General features: G+C 40.1%; 1 protein-coding gene across 4 annotated transcripts in view; it reads right to left on the minus strand.

The window, feature by feature from the left end:
- GNAL (G protein subunit alpha L) overlaps positions 1–14,822 on the minus strand; it is a 180,881-nt gene that overhangs the window by 110,287 nt on the left and 55,772 nt on the right. The window contains exons 1-4 of one of the 4 annotated variants that reach the window (XM_059857920.1): positions 6,258–6,306; positions 5,200–5,272; positions 4,301–4,355; positions 4,007–4,126 (exon numbers count right to left, since the gene is read on the minus strand). In XM_059857920.1, coding sequence (XP_059713903.1) covers positions 4,007–4,126; positions 4,301–4,355; positions 5,200–5,234 — 210 coding nt within the window. In that variant the 5' untranslated portion in view covers positions 5,235–5,272; positions 6,258–6,306. Of the gene's footprint in view, positions 1–4,006; positions 4,127–4,300; positions 4,356–5,199; positions 5,273–5,393; positions 5,526–5,599; positions 6,210–6,257; positions 6,307–14,822 lie in introns of those variants that run through there. The other 3 variants (XM_059857905.1, XM_059857912.1, XM_059857899.1) reach the window with 3 other exon arrangements.

Genomic DNA, 14,822 nt, shown 5'->3' on the forward strand with positions numbered 1-14,822 from the left:
TTCTTAACAGCTAAATTAAAGAGCTTGCCTGACTAATAAAATAGCTCTAAAAATTATATTTAAAACTCACACACTAAAATCAGCACAAGGGACTGCATTCACACAACTCACCACTTATGAAGGTTCCAAAAAATACTTCGCTTCCCAAAAACATTCCTTGCAAAGGAAGATAAACCTTTTGAAAACTCTCCTCGCTCCCTAAAACCTGTGAAGTGTTTACATGTTCTCTACTAAGCAGATGATTCAGGTTTGCTGGTAACTGGTTTGTATTGCCAAACACTTGACAATGCAGCCGAGGGGTAGGTGACCATTACCTGCTATAAACCTACACAAAACTGATCAGATGAGCTTCATTCAAGACATTATTTTATGCAAAGCGACTTCATTTGGCTACATTTTCGGGGAAGACAAGGGGTAAAGGAATTATACACTGATCAGCTTTCTAGTTCCCAGAAAATTCAAAAACTTTAACAAAGACAACTGACCTTGAATAAACACAAGTCAGATAATACACCACAGCTACCAGCATAATATGGCCTTAATATGTTCACCCTGACTGACAAAGGACAAAATAAATCCCCATCAATACAGGATTAAAATTGAAGCAGGTCAATTCCTGTAAACTTTAGCAAATATCAATCAACACATTGCCAAAAATAATTTAAAAATCCTTTTTGATAGAGCACGCATGCTGCAATTCCAGTGTTAAAGCACTTCTGCTGATTCTTTGAGCAAAGATAATGGCTAATCTGGTCAGACAAAAATTTATCTTGATAGCTGTCACAACTTCAAGGAAGAAAATACAGTGGACACTTGACTTATTTCTATGTATCACTTTTGTGAAAACTCTAGCTCCAATTTTTATGATTTATAGAATAAAACACATCAGTCAGCCAGGAAATACTTTGTAAAAATTGTACAGTCTTTTATAAAAGTAATGAAGGACTATGTAAAAATTATAAAAGAAATTCAGAAAACTCAGTTTTTTTTATACCAACTAAAAGAACCATCAAGGTAGCATAACCAAACCATATAGATAATGATTTTTTAAAGTAAAACTCTTGTGTAGGGCACTCCACAGACTCTTAAAGTAATGTTAAAACACTGTAAAGACAAAACCACTTGTTTTAAAATTTGTATCACTACTAAAGAAAACATTCTGCTAACATTTTATAGAGAGGCATGTAATTTAAAAAACCAGACAAACAAAACCCAGAATATTTTAGTCTAAATATGAAATCCCCATCTTTACTCAAGTTCTTGGAATTTCAGTCATAAATTGCAATTAAGAGTATGATTTCACCCACAGGAAATCAGTATTTTCATATCCACCTATTTTAAGGGTAATTTTCACAATTAAATGTGTATTAGTTAATTTGTATGCAATTTAAGAATATCTGTCCAAGCACAGCCAATATGTCATAAATATGCTTAAATTAGCAGCCCAGGAGTGTTGGTCAGATTGTGCCATCAGTGAAGTTTCTGCATTTCATCAGGAATCTCACTTTAAAGACTCCTGATAAGGTGCAGTCATTTTCCCACATTTGGCATGCAATGTATCTGAAATCCATCTTCAACTAACACACATTGATTTTTATGACAAAGGTTACGTGGCTAATGTCATCCAAAAAAATGACACATCTGTAATTCAAATTGCAACACTAAGGGTCTTTAACAACTCATTACTATTCACAAACCCTAAAGCTGCCTCTTCCCGTATTCAAAGAAGGGTAACCTTTGTCACTCTATAGAATGTGCCAAAATGTGCCCCAGAGCTGCCTAAGTCAGCATTTATCCCTTCACAACTATTTTGAAGTAAGGATGATTAGCCCTAAAGTCCTGCATGTCTACTGCTAAACACTTGCTTTGGGCTCAGAAGGCCTTACTCCATATATCAGCTATTAATTACAGAATCAGTAATGCTTAGCAGAGGATGCCTGACTGATTACTATCCAAGTATTTATTTTTATATCTGTCCTTATCCAAAAATACTAAATGGGTCAAAATTTATTTCAGCTGGAAACCTAATTTTACTTTATGATTGGCTTAAACTGGAGTAAAATCAAGCCCTGAAGCACAATAGCATTTTTTTTTCAATCTGCCTTGCTCATAAATCCTCCTGGAGATAAATAACATTCGAACCAAGAAAAATTTTAAAAGCCCCAAAAAATCTTGGCATAGTTTACATTTTACAAATATTAAACCTATGAATTGAGCTGAGATGAAAACAGAAGGGAAAATATGAAAGTGACACAGAAATATATTTACTTCTAAATCAGCATTAGATTTCTCTTCTTCTTTTAAACTTGTACCAATCTTTTAAATATTTTTTTAAAATCAGGACTAATAATTGACACTATTTAAATAACATGATGGTATTTTCAAAAAACCTATTTAGTTAAAAACCACTTATTAATATTTTTATTTTAAACCAAAATGGACTATGAATTGAGATTTCAAATGAATTATTAATTGTTTCAAGGTCTACTGGGTCCTATTCTTTTCCCCTCCAAGAAGGTTAAATTTTCCTCTACATAAAATACCAAGCCATGAATCAAAATTGACTAGATATAGCCAGCTTCTTGAAAAAGGAGGAAATTTGAAAGCAATAATAAAGTGAAAACATCTCCAGCCCTATGAAAAGTCCAGTTTAGCCTTCTTTTATCCCAAGAACTCAAAAGAACATATATATTACAGAGAACTGCAAAGTATGTGTATCATTTTTTTTACTCCTCTAAGGATCAAAATTCACTAAAAAAAAAAATCCAGATAAAATGAGCAACAAATGCTTCAGAACTGTAATACCTGCATAAGACAAATATTTAATGTCAAGCTCACATTCCATTTCTAAAAAGAGTTTCTCATTTTCACTAACTTACATCCACCAATTGAGCAATTATGCAATATGTGGGTGTACCTTGCAGTCGTTTTTTTTAACATCTGCATTCTGTGTTAAATTCTAACTGTACAAGATGTCTGATAATTTTTCTTTATCTTGAACCTTCAAAGTGGTAGGTTTACCAGAGGCAAAACCACACATCAGAGAATATGAGTCATATAACAAAGAAACGACTCTTCCCCTTCTCCCCCTTGCACCCTGAAGCTATAATAACCTAAAGACACTCTACTGTAAATGGCTTCTTTGGCAGTATTGATAGCATGTACAACTCGCAATCATTTAGCCAACAAATGAAGATATTTTTAAGTCCTTACTGTATCCATAACAAATTGCTTTCCGTACCATTTTAAGGCAAATTAAAACTGTGCTACAGCAAAAATAAAATTCAGAATGTCTATGCACTTGCTTTCTTGTCATGCATAAAAAATGAAACATTCTATGCATGTGCCTATAAATAATAACATAAAAAAATAGAAATAATGTATGATGCCTATGCAAGTTAATCTGAAAAGTATCTCTCATTTGTATACAAAAGATCAGCCTCCACAAACAAGTCCCACATTGATTCCATATCAAATTAAGGCAACATTTACATACAAGCAAACCTGCTCATGCCAACTACAATATATGAGGAAGCAAAGCACCTCACTTGACCACTGCTTACGCAGGTTTCCACTCTGAAGTGCAGTAAGTATGGGAAACAACACTGAGGCCACTCTAGCCTTTTATTTCCTCTTAAATCCTTTTCTGCAGGTAGACAGTAACTCAGAATAACATCCTGCATCTAATTCCACGTAGGAAATCAGCTTTCAACAAAGTCTTATTTGATGTGTCAATATGTAAGATTGCATCAGAAAATTTGAAGAGAACTAAATGCAGAAACAGCATTTAGAAACATTAGCAAATAAATCCATAACAACAAAACCTTGCACCACTAAAACAGGTGCAACCACCACAGTCTTGCAGGAAAGTTAACAGAGGTGATGCTGGCATAAGAACTTTCTATAACCATCTTCCAAAAAGAAAATAACCCCAATGTTTCACTAAATACAAGTGTAGCAATATATTCCCCTCCAAGCAGAATAAATCAGTGGTTTCTGTTCTTACCTGTGTATAGTCAAAGTCAGAAAGAGGAGCTATACTCTTGATGTAGTCCATTCGAAATTGGTTTTCTGGGTTGGCCAATGGAACTGGGGGTATTAAAGTGCTCATAGCTGAAACTATAGTCTAGAATTGGATAAAACAAAAAAACAAACACATTAATCTGGATACAGGATCAACAGAAGATAATCCAATCTGATCAGCAAAATGGGATTTCTCTCATCACAATCTTGGAAAGCATAATCCTTATAATTTCCAGTACAAACAAGCATGTAAGAACAGTATAAAGTGTGTTCTTACCACAATCGCATCTTTAACGTTTTTCCGAATATCCAGTATTTTCTGTTTCTTTTCTCTGCATTAAAACAGAAATATGAACACTTTGATTTTTTCTTCCAAAGCAGTTCAGTCACTTGCATTTAATTATTTTTCACTGATGGCTTGTTTATCTGCTCTTCAAACATTAAAACATATTAATAGTAAAAAAAAAAAAAGGCAAGACAAATACATTTTGCCCTTATCCATCTTCTTGCATAGTATGAAAAGCAATGCACATTCATCCCTAATATATTTTTTTAAATCATTCAATCACAGCCACATCTGCAAAGCTTCCCCTGATGGAACTGGAAGTCATTCTTTCATTTCTACAGCATGATGTAAACATGCTCTAAATTAACAACACGTAGGTGAAGGCCAACAAATATCTAAAATGAATGCTATAGATTAATAATGATTTCTGGCAAAGAGTTGTTTAGAGACAAAATGATGTAGCCTCACAAAACAGGAGGATTTCTAACAAATAGGCAAAATTAGTTTCAGTTTTATGCTAACCCCAGCACCGGAAAAACGGCACACAGTGTCATCTGATTATGATTTGACATGTATTTTTATATTACAGACAGATGCAATATTTGGTTATTTGCTTCTATGTAAAAAGTAGTCGCCATGTTGTTGCTACACAGGGGCCTGTCAAGCGCTGCAGTAGCAACAGTGTAAAATACAGTAAAGGGGCCAGAAGGAGAAAATGCAAACATACAATAGCAGCAATTTCCTTATTCTCACTCCCCTCCCTCCCGCACAACACAGTGTCAAGCCACCAAAACACAGGGGATGAGAGGAGAAATTTCCTAGCGCACTGTGTGTTAACCTTTTTCCAACATTTAAGGAAAAATAAGTCACAAAGTGTCAATAATTCTTACTCTGAATTAAATCCATTGACATGTAGGATTCGCATTTGTTTCACAATAGTGCTTTTTCCTGACTCACCAGCCCCTAAAAGAGAAAGAAGGGAGAACATTGAGATACACGGTTCAGGCTGGGTGGTCGGAGAGTTCTTTTGGTTTGGTTTTTTTGGGGGGGGTTTTTTTTTTTTGGACGCGACAGCATCTCCCACCTCGGCAGCATTTCTGTATGTGTGCATCCATGTGGCTCAGGCGCTGAGCTCGATCTGTGGACGCCTCGCTTATTGCTCAATACAGCAGCCTACATTTTCCATAGCCAAGGCGCACGCCGCATCTCCCCTCTCCCCGGCGGGCTGGGGCTGCTGCCCCCTCCTCGCCCCGCTCGCCCCGGCCCCCACCTCTGCCGCTTCCTCCTTACCCAGCAGCAGCAAGCGGTGTGTCGCTTTATAAGCCAGCCTCTCTTTCTGCAACTGCTTCTCTATTTTTTTGTTGGCTTCTCGCTGCGCTTTCTCATCGATACGCTGATCCTCCGTTTTGCTGTTGCCCAAACACCCCATAGCCGCTGCTTAGGGTGGATGTCAAATCGCTGCCTTCTCAGATTTAGTATTTACAAGGGGGAGGGAGTGGGGGGGGAGGCAGAAGACAAGTCTTTATATCCGTGTGTGTCCCTGCGACGGTTTCTCTCCGCTTCTTCCCACCCGGCTCGCTCACATAAAATGGTCTCTGGCCGCTTTCCGATCGCAGCGGAGTTGGCTGCTTCGCTCCCCACCAGAGATGCGGAGAGCAGGCGGCAGAGGTAACCCTGCCCCGGCGGGGAGGGGGTGGGGGGAGAAAGCTGTGCAAAAATGCCTAACATGCAACGAGAGGGAGAAAAGGGCTCCTCCTGGAAACCAGCCGGGTGCCGCTCTCCGCTCTCCCTCCCCACCGCGCACACAATCCCTATATTTCTCTGTAAAGGTCTATTTTTGTCTTCCTAACTCAGCACTGCCTCTTTCTGCGAGACCAGGAAACAGCCCCGCTACCAGCCCTACGCGCAGGGAAGCCGAAGGAGAAAGGTAAAAGCCGGACGGATCTACCTGGATCCTGCGGGGCCGGGGCCGGGCGGCGCCGCGGGGTCCGCGCCCCCCGCCCCGGGCCGCCCCCGCCCGCCCCGCTCGGCGGCTCCGGGCGCGCTGCTGCCGCCAAAACCCGGAGCTGGCACCGCCGCCGCGGGACCTGCGGCCTCCGGACCCCCGCCCGCGGCCTGCCGCAGGGGCAGGGAGCTGCGGGACGCGGCGCTCGGGGACCAGGGCTTGCTTTTCCCGGCCTTTCTCCGCGCTCCTCGGCGGTACGGGAAGAGCCTGGCCGCTACCGGAGCGAGGGATGGCACTCCCGGGTCTAGAATCCCAGGCTGGCACAGGTGATGGCTGCCATCGTGACCGACCTGCGGGAGCAGCGCCGGGAGCCAGCCCCTGGCACCAGCGTCTGGGAGCGGCCGGGGTCTGCCCGCGTGAACCCCGACACACAGAGCACGCATATGCACAAACACACTGCCTCGACCTGACCAATAAAATGTCCCTTTCCACACAAGTAGTCACGGCAGCACATGGGCCGTCTTTTCCCTTTGAATATTCCAAACTGCATCAGCTGAACCAGAAAATCGAGCTATCCTAACAGCTCATGATAATGTGCAATACGAACATGATAATATGCATGTCTAATATCACTACAACAACAAATGTCGACAAGAAACCGTATCTCCGTTCCTTCATTTGCCTCCATTTTAGATCCTAAAATGAAACTTCAAGCTAGACAACCCTATAGGTATTCCTTTTTGCTTCAAATCTCTTGCCTTGCAAACTGGCACCTCAGTGCAAAAGCAGCAGTACAGCACCTGGCTCGTCCTAAACTCCCCCTGCATAGAAACCACCTGCACTGCTCAGACGTGATGCTTGATACACTGAGACAGAAGAACACTACGAAAAGAATGGATGTTACTCTGCAGTCCCCAAATACTTTTAGCTTTTATCTCCAAATAGTCTCCCATACTTTCAAAGATGGCTTACTGAAAAATTAATATTTTGATAGATACTTATGTGTGCAAAATCTTGGTCCCAACTAGAATCAAAGGCAGATTGCCATCAACTTCAATCAAACAAAATAGCATTTTAATCTAAAATGTCTTGAAAACTACGTAGCAAAAAGAAACTTGATTTTACAAGCAGGAGGATTTAGTTTAGCTGGTTTTGGTTTTTTTCAATGGCTCCCTCACTCCGGTGGGAAATGCTGAATCAAGGAAGAGAAACTGGTACTGTCTAATTTGAGCACACATCACAGGAAGGTGAAAAGGGCAGAACCCAGAAAATGAACAGGTACTGCTCCACCTGTGGTTGGGTATGCAGAGTTTTCAAGAGACTAGGAAATTCAAGTGCCAGATATGTGGTTTTATGGTACTGCTTGATCTTGACTCTGGAAGCTGTTTTCATCTTCCCTCTTATATAGGTGGGGGGAGCTGGGGTAACACACTAGAGGATTGACAGGCTCTGCCAAGTCAAAATATGCATTTTTAAAGTGTTACTGAGCTGCATTTTTTTAGGACAGACTGCTTTTTTCCTATTGACATTCTTCTGTCTGGAGAGACAAAAAGGACCTCAGATACAGATAGATTTGGAAGCACAGTTCAGGGTGACTGCTGTTTTTGGAGGCTGTCAGACACAGGATATATGATGAATAGCTTTTGTGAAGAGCAGTCATGTTTGCTCCCTCCTCTATGAGAGCCCAAAACTGAAGGGCTTGGTTAGAAATCACTAACTGTGTCTGAATTTTCATTGTCCTTCAGTGTCACAAGCTGTAATTTATGATGCACAAGATGTGTACAGCCATATTCATTACCTGTGTAAATACCTCATTTTGAGACCTAAGTCCCAAATGTGGCTAGTGTCAGTTGGTCTGCAGGAATCTGCCTTGTTTCTTCCTCTCCTCTCCCCAGCAGTTTTCCTCTTTCATGTACTACCACTGGCATTTTTGGTGCGACTTGTTTCCAGCTTTGAAACGGCTCAGTGCCAATAAATAGAATTTTACAGGAACCTGGTATATCCTGCTTTTACCTTTCTCCAAAAGAGGGAAAGTGTTTTTCTCATCTCCTCTCTCGCCCTCAAAAAACCCCATGACCCTTTTGGGTCTCTTCCTCCTGAGAAAAGATCACTCAGTTCAAGAATGATACGCACAAGCAACCTGTGCCCAGAAAGAACTTTTAGCTGTAATTATATTCCCAACCCTCCCTTTGCTTTTCCCAAACACAGCACTTATCCCAACATAACTGAACTACAAAATCCTAGAAACAATAATAAACAACAGAGAAATTTTCACCCCCTTTGGACACAGCTCTTTTTTTTTTTTCCCCAGAGAGAAACCATAGCTATCATATATGAATACGTCTCTTCTGCATACAAATAAATCTAAAACTCTATAAAAGGTTTGCAGCAGTGCTGCTTCACCAAACCAACTTCCAGTACAAATTGTACACAGGAATAAAAACAAAATCCTGGACAAAGGAGAGAAGACTCTTCCTGGCTTCCCCCTCTCTTCTGAAGCAACCAATGTGAGATCCTCCTTGAGTTCCTGAAGGATGAGGTATTTCACATTGCTTCTGCTCCTTCATATCAGGCAGCATATTTATACATACATATATTTTTATATGCACATTTATATATGCATTTATTTATAAATATAAGTACACACGGACTGGATATCTGCGTAAAAAAACGAGATTCCCCTTCTACTTTTGTGCTGCATTTGGTGCTAGTGCCTCATGAAACCAGGCAATACAGCACAAGCCCTCCTGGGGGGAAACTGGAGACACCTTTACTTCCTGCTTTCCTCTTTGAGTTCCCACCTCAGGATGCAATGTTTGTGAGCCTCAGGCTGAATGTTGGGGAGCACAAGCTGCTTGCTTGAGGCCCTATTTGCTGTTGTATGGAGGAGGATTGACAGCCCAGCTGAAGCCACACTAGGTGGCCACCCCCTGCCACAAAGTCAGTCTCGTTTCTTGTGCCTGTTCTGCTTGGAGTTAAAAGGGACAAAACCCCAGTAAGAATTAATGTGGAGCTCCTACAGATCCAGCTAAAGAGACTGGTTTGCCCCTCCAATCCAGAGCAGGACTGATGCAGAGCTTTTTCTTGCAAACACTAGGTAAAAGTGGAGAAAGTTTTTATACAGCAACACTGCAGACCATTTGCAACCCATCTTCCCTTTACATGGCCTCCTTTGAGGCTTTGGATACATTTTTTAAAAAAGAACAAATGGAAAGATGGAGGTAATCAAAACACACAGGAGGGACCTAAGCCACTGGTAAAGCAATTCTTCTAGCTTGCCAGTCTTCCTGCCTCAACTTTCACAGGGATCTCTGAACCCTCTGCTGACACTATCCTCAAGTATGGGCACTGTACTAGCCAGGTAACACTGGTGCCCTGATCACTGCTTCTCCTCACTAACTTCTTTTTCATGTAGCCTGCTGCTGGCAAATCAGGATATGCAACTCACTAGTGGCTGAGTTTTCACTCCACCTCAGCATCAAACCTGGGAGGAAAAAAAAGAGAAAAAGGAATTGTAACTGCATAGGCATGCAAGAAAAATAATTCTTTCTCTCTAGAAATAAATTACTAGTAAGTTTCTCTCTCTGTAGATGTCAAATATTAACACAAAAGTACACACTCTGTGGAAGGCTACATTTGGAGTTTTATAAGATATGTGAACCAGGAACCAAAAAAATTATGACTCTAACTGTGTTAAAAATACTGACTCTAAGGGTTTAGGAAAAAACCAGCATTTACTTTGCAGAGAAGTGAATATCACACTCAAAACCAAATCTAACCTTCATCCTTTTGTTTAAACCCATGACCTCAAAAAAGTCATTAAAATTTTTTGAGAGGGGCTCATAGAAGCAGGATGGGTAACGTGCCAGAAAAGATGAGGTATGCATTTGCACAGTGACTGTGGACCTGATCCCGAAGTGCCTTCACATCCATTGATTAAGGACAAATTCACTGATGCAGAAGAGGGTCAGGCAACGCTGATGGGCCTGGCAAACTCTGAGCAGGTCCTTGGCTCCTTGACATGGCTGTTTCCCAAGCCATGCTCCTTTACTTGGCAGCTGCCACTGTGTAACTCACCTGACAAACCACTTTCTCCTGTGCCCACTCCTCTCCCATCTTTGTGCAGCACAGGGAGCAAAAGGGAGAAAGCAGGATGTGATGGAGTAGAAGGCTGTGGGCTTATGATAATAGTCTGAAGAAAAAGAAAAGTTTTTCACAGAAGAACTGCAGGCAGCAGTGCACAGAAATGACAATGATGGCCTTTAGCCCTGGGAAAGCATTTGTGAAGGGGACGATTAGATCTAGCAGGAGCCAGATGCTCCTTGGGAAGCCCGTGTAGAAAAACATCAGGTGAAAAGCAGATTTGCAGTATGATTACAAGAAAGAAGACAATCCTCTTTCATTCAAGCTAGTTATTCCTCATCCAAGCTAGTTATTCCTCATCCATGTCCCAAAGACAGCAGAGGGAACAGGGAACTTCTGCTATGGCCATCCCATCAGCTCAGGGCTTCCCTTTAGAGCCTTACTGGTAAAATGATTCCGGTGTTTATTCTTGTCTTTTCTGACTGGAAATCCCTTATCTGTGAAGAGAGACTCACATGGCGTCATTCCACACAGGTCCATCTGTTGGTACCAGAGGCAGAAGCAGCTGATTGAAACTAACATAAATCCAGCAATATCCTAATAGCATTTAAAAGACTAAGCAATCTCCTGTGGTTTAAATATTCTTACATACTACAATGAAATAACATTGTTAAACAAAATGACACAGATGCATTTGCAATAAGCAAAAGGGATAAGTTTTTGATGAATTTGCAAGACAACAGTATTATAGGATATGTTACATTTTCGGCAAAAAAGGAGGCACTTTTCTGTCAGTATCCCAGTTTATGAAGAATTTCACTTGGCTGGACACTCCAAGGGCACTTCCCCAACTTTCCCTCCCTCCTCCCTTAACAAAATAATACATTCCTATTTTAAGGCAGTGGAAAATTAGTCCTAATCAATTGTTTAGGGGAGTCATTAGAATTAAACAGATTAAAGCCAGGCATAATATGCTAATATTGCCCTAATTTAGAAGTGAATGAATCAATAAATAAAGAAGTCAGCTAGAATTATAGCTGAAGTTACCACTTTCAGAAAAGGAGTAAAACCTATACAGGAGACATGTCCTGGATTCTTTGCAACATGCTGACTAACATCTTGCACAGCTGTAACAGCAAAGCCAAATCATCTGTCTGCAGTTTGTAAATGCTTTTGTATGTCACATAAAATTTTGTATTTAATAATAAATGCTCAGGTTGATCATCATGATCTCACTAGCTGGACAGAAACAAAAAACTGGAAGGAAAACTAATTTGTGAGACACTGAACATCCGTGTGATGTGCCTTAACCTCACCTTTAACTCCAAGGCACACCTCTGAGCAGGACTCTCACAGTCATACCATGCCTGCCTCCACCCCAACATTCTGCTGAGCCAGATTTTCTCTACATTTACCCCAAACACATCTGACCTGTGATCTCCTTGTATTACCCCTCTATCTTGATATAAACTTAGAGATACTTTTTAGTTTCTTCTCAGTTGTTTTAACTTCTCTGCTCAAGAAATTAAGTTTTAGCTACCCCAGGAAATGGTTGATTTTCAAAACAAAAAAGGAAGTATATGTTTAAAAAGTTATGCTCTAATTCCTGTGAGTGCCTGAATGGTTAGTGGTATCTCTCCACAGAAAATTCTTACAAATATAGAAAATCACTGCATACAACTACCTTAGCATGAAGTGAGGAATTCTGTAACTGGTTCTAAACCCTGTTTAAGGATCCCAACATGCAATTACACACAAGAGCAGTCATTAAAAATTCGCTTCAGGAAATAATGTTCCCAGTAAGTTGGTAGCCTCGTGCACTCACAACCTGATTTACATAAATAATATTTACCACAGAAATACAGCTTTTGCTTGACTGCATGATTAGCAAATCCAGATAAAATACCAAAACTTACTGAATAAACAACAACCCAGTATTTTTCTCCTTATGCATCTAATTTTTTAAACTATACATCTGCTTGTAACAAATACCTGTTGTGTCATGTTCTACTTGGCCTTTTGTGATGTTAGATCTTAAGTTTCTTATAAGTATTTCTAGGGTATATTTGTACAAAGCCGATGATCTCTGGATTAAATTGCTCTCACATTTTTGTGCTCGTAAGAGCTCATCATTGAAGAGACATAGCTTGTTGACCCACGTGGTCCCTTCCACAACAAGGTTTATGTTACAATTAAACTTTAGGCTTTCATAACATGAATTTATTTATTTCTCTGGATAGAGAAAATGGTCAATATGAAGACTAAGCAGATACATTACTTATATAGACGTAGACTATTCCATCTGCATACCTATGTGGGTAAATACAATCCTGAAGTGTGATAATCTCCTGCAAAGTAAGTCTATTTTTTTTCTCTTTTTCTACTGTTTACTTACTCACTTTATTTACTGCTAGTCTCAAATACTATTCTGATAGAATGAGTTAATGAAATTCAAACTCATTGATTTTACTGATCTTATTTTTATTAAATCCCAAAAGTTTTTTCTAGCATCTACTGGGCTGCTTGTATAACATGGATTAGATTCTTCGGAGCAAATATTTCTCACAGGATCATTTCACTTGGGGTGAAAGGTGATAAAAGCATTCGTGCACGAAGGAGAAGGGGGAAAGGTTGAAAAGTCCACAGAACTTGCAGACATTTTGGAACAAGCCATTTAATAAGTTACTGAGGAATCAGTGTTTTCTCACATACTTTGGGAAAGAAGAAGTTTGTTTTTACAATAAAAACACACAATGTGAGAAAATTTCCTAAACTATGGTAACATTTTCTCTGGGTTTAAAGTTTCAGACTTATTAACAATGGTGCCACGTTTCTATACAATCTGCATAATTGCAGGTTTGGTTTTGGTTGATTTTTGGTTTGGGGTTTTCTGGTTTGTTGGTTTGTTTGTTTTTTAAGAAGACCCATTCTAGCTTGATGCCTCGCAACCTCCTTAAAATTTTAAATCCTAATGCCCCAATGATGCAGCACAATGCTACACAGAACTACCACAGCAGTGTCTGAGGTTAGGAACAGCACAAGTGTAAAAGGGGTTTATTCCAGCAATCTCAGCTAATGCAGCTGCTCAGACACTGCACTGTATGTTTTAAAACATTGAGAAGGTTTTAGAAAGCTTAGAGCTGCTTGGAATATTTAACAACTTACGACAACACTTACATCGTCAACCAATTTGCCTACCAATCCTAAAGCATTTAAAGGGCTTTAAACCTACCCATATGCAGACTCTTCCTGCTCAGAATCAGTTACACACAATCTGCCACCCACATCACTAAACACAATGACAAGATTATGCTTCCATGTCTTTGCAGCCTATTCTTCACAATATGCAAATCTTCAGGAACTGCATTTCTGATCCCAATGCAACAGCACAAAAGCTATTGTCGTAAGAAATGGTTTAACCTGTCAGCAACACTGTCACCACAATTACTACCACTAATAAAGATATGATCATAATCTGCCACTTAAGGATCATTAGGTACATTATGACTATTGTATTCTATTACATAGTTCTTTTACATGGACACTAATTGAGAACACTTGATTTAAATAAAATCGAGCACTATAAATTTTCATTGACAAATCTGTTCTTAACCTTTAGACAGCGTAGGGTGCTGCTTGCTGATGTAGGGAAAACCAGCTATTAAAAAGGTTAACCCTGCAAAATATTTATCAGAAATACAAACCACTGTAACACTGTATACAAAGAGGAGAGCTTGGAAGAAGCACACAAGGATGCTCTGTCTGAACATGCAAATGACTTACATTAAGCTACGTTAAAACTCCTCAGTACCATTCACATGCTTGTGGTCCATGCAACAATTTACAGTGTGTTTGGGAAGGGACAGCTGTAGGTTCAGAATGATTCAAGGTTTGTACCTTGTAGAAGGCACAGAGTGCATTACAGAAATTTATTCAATGTAATTATTTTTCATATAATTTTATTGAGGCTGCAGAAACTATGAAAAAATAGCAAAGCCTAAATATGAGTTGTATATTCATCTCAGATGCAGCTCTTCCACATGTGTCATAGAGTCCTCCCCTCTGAAAGCCTAATTTCTCAAAATATATCATCTCATAATGACCATGAGCTGTCAGAGTGACCATGAAAACAAATCAAAACTAAACAAGGATATGCCCTCCCCACCTCGCCAAATTGGAGGCCCAGAACATATCAAACAAGATATTCCTCACAAAGAGAAAAATATTAACATGATAGGAATTTGTGGAAAACACAATCAACATGGGTCACCTCCCTTGAAGATAAAGGAACACAAACTGGCAGAGGTACAGAGAAGAGGGATGAAGACGGCTAAACTAGATGGCTGGTATCAGACTAGGAGAACAGGATTTCTGTTCAGACATGCCAGGGATCACTGTGTTTGCCTGTGATGACCAGGTGAAGCACACAGCACACCATGGCTTCCCTTGCTATCCTGGGCACAAGGGCTGCAGCTTCCTACTACA

The sequence above is a fragment of the Haemorhous mexicanus genome, chromosome 1 (assembly GCF_027477595.1).
Source record: "Haemorhous mexicanus isolate bHaeMex1 chromosome 1, bHaeMex1.pri, whole genome shotgun sequence".
NCBI classification, from domain to species: Eukaryota; Metazoa; Chordata; class Aves; order Passeriformes; family Fringillidae; genus Haemorhous; species Haemorhous mexicanus.